The sequence below is a fragment of the Hipposideros armiger genome, unplaced genomic scaffold (assembly GCF_001890085.2).
Source record: "Hipposideros armiger isolate ML-2016 unplaced genomic scaffold, ASM189008v1 scaffold_572, whole genome shotgun sequence".
NCBI classification, from domain to species: domain Eukaryota; kingdom Metazoa; phylum Chordata; class Mammalia; order Chiroptera; family Hipposideridae; genus Hipposideros; species Hipposideros armiger.
This window is the reverse complement of record NW_017731922.1, coordinates 712,237-719,499: the sequence shown is the minus strand read 5'-3', so window position 1 is coordinate 719,499 and position 7,263 is coordinate 712,237. Positions and strand designations below refer to the sequence as shown.

The 7,263-nt window shown below is 48.0% G+C and overlaps 2 protein-coding genes across 2 annotated transcripts in view; one reads left to right on the top strand and one right to left on the bottom strand.

Moving 5' to 3' along the window:
- The window catches only part of ARFGAP3 (ARF GTPase activating protein 3), a 52,875-nt gene that overhangs the window by 8,259 nt on the left and 37,353 nt on the right, over positions 1-7,263 (top strand). Inside the window, exon 3 of the mRNA XM_019624011.1 lies at positions 5,921-5,993. Within this exon, the coding sequence (XP_019479556.1) occupies positions 5,921-5,993 (73 nt within the window). The remainder of the gene's footprint in view (positions 1-5,920; positions 5,994-7,263) is intronic.
- Positions 2,599-3,413, bottom strand: LOC109371461 (small nuclear ribonucleoprotein-associated protein B). The gene has a single exon (XM_019623987.1). The coding sequence runs from the start codon at positions 3,411-3,413 to the stop codon at positions 2,613-2,615; it is 801 nt and encodes a 266-aa protein (XP_019479532.1). The 3' UTR covers positions 2,599-2,612.

Genomic DNA, 7,263 nt, shown 5'->3' with positions numbered 1-7,263 from the left:
TTATTTATTTATTAAAGATTTTATTGGGGAATGGGGGAAGGGGAACAGCCAAGTTGTTGTCCTTCACTCTTAGTTATGGAGGGCGCAGCTAGCTCAGCTCCAAGTCTAGTCACTATCTGGCTGCCGTTGGCAGCTTGCAGCCGCTCAGCTCAAGGTGCTGTGTTCAGTCTTAGTTGTGGGTGGGCGTAGCCCACCATCCCATGCAGGAGTTGAACCGGCAACTTGTTGTTAGGAGCACGTGCTCTCACCAGCTGAGCCATCCTGCCACCTGTTGGCAACTCAGCAACAGCTCAGCTCAGACACAGCTCCCTGACCCATGTGGGAATCGAACTGGTGACCCTGTTGCTCAGAGCTCGCGCTTTTAACCAACTGAGCCACCCAGCTGGCCCTGAAATGTTTATCTAAATGGGGTGTTTTTTTGTTTGGGCAAGGGGTTTGAGTAGAATTTCAAGTCAACAATTTTACAAAGGAAAAAATTTACAAACTATGGCTTTTGCCAAGCAAAAAGGGAAAGGCAAGTTAGGCATCTAGGGGAAATGGCAGACTGCCTTGGGTGCTGACTGCAGAGTGGCCCTAACTGGCCTGGGCTCTGCCCCCGCCCCCCGGCCCCCCACCGGCCAGGACTCAGAAGTCTTCACTCCAGTTCCTGTGATGGCCTGTTTCGCAGCGCTGCTCTCCCCCGGCTCTCCCCCTGGCTGTCTTCCTTCTCAAGTTCACCGCCAAGTGTTTCTCATGAGCTTACGAAAGGCGAATGGGATCCAGTCCCTGCATTGATCTTGTTGGGCTGCGGGTAGGGACAGGCTTAAATACAACAAAAATAAGAAGATAGACTGTGAGGTGTGGCACAAGAGATGGAAACAAAATGCTGCGTGTACTTCCAGTCAGAAAATTAGGCAGTTGAAAGGAGGAGGTAGCATTTGCAGTGAACTTGGAAGGCTTGGCGAGCTTTTGGTAATGGACGCAGGCAGGGAAAAGGGGCTCAGCACTCAGGCTTTAAGAAAAGGGATAGAGGTGTACAGCAACGAAACGTCTAGTGGCTGCTTTTTTTATGCATAGGAAAATGAGGCGAAATCAGGTTCAAAGGGGACAATTTGTGTGACGTTGTGGAGGGTCTTGACTGCCAGGCTGGGAGCTTATACCTCAGTCCCAAGGCCCTTGAGGGTTATATCTGGGCCTCGAAGGCTGACATGGGCCTGGGCACAGCAGGCACCCCACCGAGCCGGTCGAGGTGGTGCTGGGCAGGCGTTAGGCGCGAAGGCCTGGGTCTGAATCTCAGAGAGTCATCCCTTACAAGCTCTGGTGTGCTTCTTACTGCTTGGTGTCTCAGTTTCCTGCTCTTGAGTGTGGGGATGAGAAGCCTAGTCTCATTGTATAGGGCGCTGGGAGGAGCGAGCAAATGGACCCCCAGGAAGCCTGGCCCGCCGTGAGCCCCCAGCACAGGCTGGCGATGACCAGACCTGAGTCCCCGGGTGCCTGCTCAGTGCACCTTTGTCTGAGGTTAGCGTGGAAAGGCGGCCCCTCACACAACCTTATGTAGCAGTCGAGCCGGCCGGCTATAAACCGGTGGCTTCCTGGAAGCTGCTCCTGGGCTTGTCTCTGAGTAAGTCATGATGAATGGTGATGTGGTTCACGCCGTTACAAATTCCCGATTACATGATAAGCCTGTCATGTTTATGTGGTGAGACTCCTTCTGATTTCATAACTTTTGCAAATCCAGATGCTCTGCCTACAAAGAAATACTGACTTTGGCAGCCACGAGTGAAGCAAGTTCATGCCATTTTTCAGGAGGTTCTGTCTCGATTCATGTAAGAATTGCAGAGACTGTGGGAAACCTGTTTTCTCCTTTACCTGGTTGGTTAGCAGGAGCTGTTTTGTTAAAGTGACACTAACGCTTTAACTTTCTTACTTTCGCTGCTTTGCTTTTTCTTTAGCACTGTCGGAGACTCTTACCTTTTCCCGTCTGTTCATCTAAATTAAAGATAAGAAATAACCGACAGTGAGTCACCCCCTCCTATAGGAATGGGCACTGATGAGCAATTCATGTTTCTTGTTAAGGTTGGCTGTTTCCAGAGTCCATTCGCATCAAAACCTTTTGTTTTGAAATTCCAGTGTATGTGAGAGAACCCCTGTCAGCTCAATTCTAGAATAATTAGAGTTTTTTAAAATCTTCATTTCTAAGAAATATATAAATGTTTGGCTTTATTTGTTTTTTTCCCCCCATTTATGTTTTATTATGAGAATTTTGCTGGATGACACTCCTGGGAAGCATTTTTATTATGAATGCCCCCCTTCCACCCCTTTTATTTTTATTTATTTATTTATTTATTTATTTATCCTACTAAGAGTTTATTATAAATTTGCTTCACACCACAAGGAAATAAAAGGACTATGTACAGCCTTTCGGAACAGGCAAGGAGCTGAGGAGGGCCAAGATGAGTCTAGGGCCTTGGTGGGCGCATTCCTAAGGGAGGGGGCCCTGTAAGGGAAACCAGACAATCCGGTGAGACTCCACGAACAACGGCATAACAAACAAACAGGTCTGCAGTAATGTGGCCCTGAGGAACCGGGCTCACGCCTCTGTGTGGCTACTTCCATAACTCTGTGGCCAAGGGTCAAAGAAGGCCTCGCATCCCTGGGGGAGGGGGCCGCATCCCTGGAGGGGGCATGCCCATTGGAGTTCCTCGTCCCGGGGGGATTCCCATTGGGGGACCCATGGGAGGCCTCATACCAGGAGGTGGGCCCATCATGCCTGGAGGGGGTGCCCCTCGACCCATAGGTGGGGGAGGACCCCCACGGCCGGGTGGGTACTGGGTTGGGGCCCCTGCAATACTGGCTGTGGCAGCAGCTGCAGCAGCTGCAACAGTGCCTCTTCCTTGGGGGGTCATCACCTGTTGGGATGGCCCACCAACCCCACGGACTGGCCCAGCAAGTCCTGCAGGAGCCTGAGGCATGGGAACACCAGCTGGGATTCCTCTGCCAGCAGCCCTGCCAATCCCTGGGCCCCCAGCAGCTCCAGCAAGTGGCACTCGGGCAATACCAGTATCTTTGGGAGGAGGTCCCTCTACTGTCATTGAGACCAGGTTCTCCCCACGAAGCAGCACCAGACCGAGGACTCGCTTCTCTTCTCTCTCTGCCTGTTTTGAGTTCTTTGGCTTGATCTTCCTGAATTCATCGCAGTCACATAGGATCAAGTTCATATGCTTGTCGAAAGCCTTGAAGGTGCCAATGAAGATACGACCATCTTGCAGGATGCACCTCATCCTGTAGTCGATGTGCTCTTGCCCACCGTCATGGTGGCGGCTCTGATGGCTCGGATTCCCGCCGGATTCGCCTGTGCGGAGGCCTACAGGGCCTCCAGTAGCCAGCTTCCCGCCGCCGCTCCCCCTTCCACCCCTTTTAAAGCTACATGGCATTCGCAGAAGGATAGTGAATGACCAGTCCAGTCACAGAGCTACCAGGGGGTGGAGTTGGGCCTTAAACTCAGGTCTTCTGATGCCCCCACCCCCGGGTTCAGGTCTTTTTCTCCATTTCAAGCCCTTTCCATGTCTCAGGAACACAGGCTGATTGTCTGTAGAGGTGGCACAAATATTCACCTATGGGGCATAACCTGATGGGTCCAGAAGTCCTCCAGTTTCAAAGTAGCTCCCGCCCTGGTTTGCCGCAACGCTAGGCTCCCAGCTCAGAGAGCGAGTCCTGTGAGTTAAGCAGGTCTGGATGCCCGGTTAAGCCCTGTGTTAAAGGGCAGAGAGCTCTTAAAGGAGCACCATCAACTCCCTCCCGTCATTATTACCTAGTATGTATGATGCGCCTGTGCAGGCAGACTCACCTTCTACATGAAGCCATAGACCACAAGGATCCAAGTGTGTGGCACGTGGTACAGATATATTTTGACAAGTCAGACAGATGGCATATTAGTCTGGGTCTGCGGCCAAGGAAGGAATGGATCTGATGGAGTAGGGTCAACACAAGGGCAGGATTGTGAAGCAAACAGGGTAGACGTTTGGGCAAAGGGCCATAGGAAGAAGCATGCATTGTTGTGTCCTAATGGCTTTATTTTTTTAAAGATAGTTTAGGACTAAAAGTTGTAAGGCAGATTAGCAAGTCTGAGTGCTTGTAGCATCATTTTAGGACATACTTTAAGTCAGGTACCTAGTATGTGCCTGTGCTAGGCGTGTGAGAGAAATATGGGACACGCCTGTCCTCTGGAACCTGCTTCTTATAACACAGTGTGTCAGGGTTATGATGATGATGATGATGATGATGATGGCGATGATGATGGTGGTGATGATGGTGGTGATGATGATGGTGATGGTGATGATTGGTGATGATGATGATGGTGATGGTGATGATGGTGATAGTGGTGATGATGGTGATGATGGTGATGGTGGTGGTGATGATGGTGATAGTGGTGATGATGATGATGGTGATAGTGGTGGTGATGGTGATGATTGGTGATGGTGGTGATGATGATGGTGGTGATGGTGATGATGATGGTGATGATGGTGATGATGATGATGGTGGTGATGGTGGTGGTGATGATGATGATGGTGGTAGTGATGGTGAGAATTTTAGCTAGATGGTGTTTACCATGAGCCAGGCACTTTTCAGATACTAGCTTATTTAATTTCTACAAAAATGAAATAGATAATACTGTAACTATCCCCACTTTACAGATGGTAAGAAAGTAAGGCACGGAGAGGTTAAGTAGCTCCCCTAAGGTCATGCAGCTAGTCATGGCAGAGCTGAGATTTGCACTCTCTCAGTCTGTCTGCAGAGGCTGTGCTGTTCACCCCATGACAGGGTGGGGACGGCACCTGACTCCCTCTGCGGGGTGGTCATGAAAGGTGGGACTAAGCAAGGTCTTTCAGAGAGGATTTTAGAACAAGACACACAGTGTAATTACCTTGCTTGGTAATCAAATAAATCCTAAAAGGAGATTTTCTTTTGTCTTTGGTAAGTATGTTTCTTATAAAAAATGGTTTAATTTTTCCTTTTTAAATATTACCATGAAGTGGATTTGTCATATGTATGTGTAATAATAATATTAGTATTATTATTAGTCTTAAGGTACCTAGGGGCTTCCAAATAACATTCCAACGTTCATGAAGGTTAAATGATACAAATAGGCGTACATTGAATACGAGATAGTCTTGCTTTTTGCTCCTATCTGTGGATTCAATATAAAGGCTTCCAACATTATTGCAATGTCATATCTTGCTTTACACTGATCACTTGGTGAATTTTTATTGTTGGGAAATACACTTACTGTCTTTCCCTTGCTCTGATGAAATCTTAGGTTACAGGTAAGTAGGGCATAGGTGTGGTGGGGTAGGAGGCACTTGCACTTTTCACCTGAGTTTTCTTCCGTCCCTCATGGTGTTGGTTGGGCAGGTCCCGTCCACCTGATGGTAAAATGATGAGTGTCCTCCAGGCTCCTAATAGGGGTCAAACTGGACAAATGGACAGCTTACCTGAAAAATCCAAACAGGAAATCTATGCTGAGTAGAGACACATTACCACATTAGATCATAACCCACTGAGGATATGAAGCCAAGAGGCAGAGTTGTTCCAGCAGCCCCAGGAAGCTGGTCATGTCCCTGTCCCTAGAAGAGACGGCTGGCTGGAGTCAGCGCAGCAGAAGTGCTGCCGGCCTGCGTGGCTGGGCTGTGGTCGGGCGTGGAGGGGAGCAGGCAGTCGGGGCCAGCAGAGCCTCGGCTTCTAGGAAGGATGAGAGGCCAGGAGCTGCTTGTCCAACTGCCATGCACTCTGGAGTCCCAGCATCCTGGAAGCATGTGTCACTGTGAACATAAACTTAAAATTCTTCAGGATCCTAAAGATCAAGAAAATCTTGTTCTCAGAAGTGCAGTGGCTTGATTCTGGGGAAGAAAAGTATTAATGTAAAAATGTTCTTTCCCTTTAGATCTACGGAGTTGGATTCTAACTGGTCTTGGTTTCAGCTGCGATGCATGCAAGTTGGAGGAAACGCTAATGCAGTGAGTTCATCTCAGGCTTGTTTTCCTTCTGTGTAAATATGTGTTCCACTGGTGAAGGAGTTCAGGGCTGGCAGTGTTTGGGAGGCCCTGCCGAATAATGGGAAAACATGAGGGACTTTGGAGTCGGACCATCTGGTTGACTTGTTTATCCCAAAATCTGTTAAACACCTGATAAACGTGAAGCTTTGGGCTAGGTGCTGGGATATGTGACGAACAAGACAAATGAGGTCCCCTCTCTCCTAGGCAGGGACAAATAGTCATTAAATAAGTAAGGCAACAAAGTAACAGGTGGTGATTGTGCTTTAAAGAAAATTAAAACAGGGAGCGATGATATAAAGGAATTGGGAGTCTTGTTTATGACAATGACAATAGTTTTTTAATATGTGAGGGTGACTTTTGTGCTTAGAATGGAATGAATGCTTATAGCTGCTTACATCTGAATTTTATTTATTAAATCTACAAGTAAAAACATCTGCTCTCCCAATCTTCAAATATAGTATATAAATATCATATATTAATTTATAAACTGAGTAATTTCTGTGCAAAAAGATAACCAGTTAAGTGTTGGTCACTTAATTTATAATTCTTAAAAAGCAGATTTTCTCAACCCTACTTACAAACCTAACTAAGGATCCTCAACTATTTTAAACTTCATGACAAATTCAGTATATCTGATTTCTCAAACACTGAACTGGCAAAATCACTTGAAGCACTGATATCCTATTTATAGTGCTGAACAGGAGAGGGTGAGTAAATGGAATCCTTTCAGACATGCCAGTAAACATTCAAAGTGCTATAAGAAATCAAATTTGTGTGTATTTTAAATAAAAATTATATCTAGCGGGCTGGCCGAGTGGCGTGTTGGTTAAGAGTTGGCTTGGGATGCCAGCTCTGAGCAGCAGGGCCCCAGTTCAGATCCCACATTAGGGCCAGTGATGCTGCGCCCTCTACAGCTAAGATGGTGAACAACAGCTCCACCTGGAGCTGGGCTGCTGTGAGTCGCCGGCGATGGCGTAGGCTGCAGTGGGGCTGGCTGGCAGCTGGCGTGAGCTTTCGTGAGCTGCTGTGAGCAGCTGTGAGTGGCTGTCCGATGGCTGGTGAGCAACTGCCTCTCCCGGGAAGAGCGCAATGATAATACAACATGGGCCAATGAAGCGACATCCTCCACAGCTACCGTATTTGCCGGCGTATAAGACGATTTTTTGGCCCTGAAAAATATGCCTCCAAGTGGGGGGTCGTCTTATACGCCAGGTACACTTCAGATAGACTG

What these genes read in the sequence shown, in the direction of transcription:
- LOC109371461 (XM_019623987.1), bottom strand. Translation starts at nt 3,413, where the DNA reads ATGCCATGTAGCTTTAAAAGGGGTGGAAGGGGGAGCGGCGGCGGGAAG.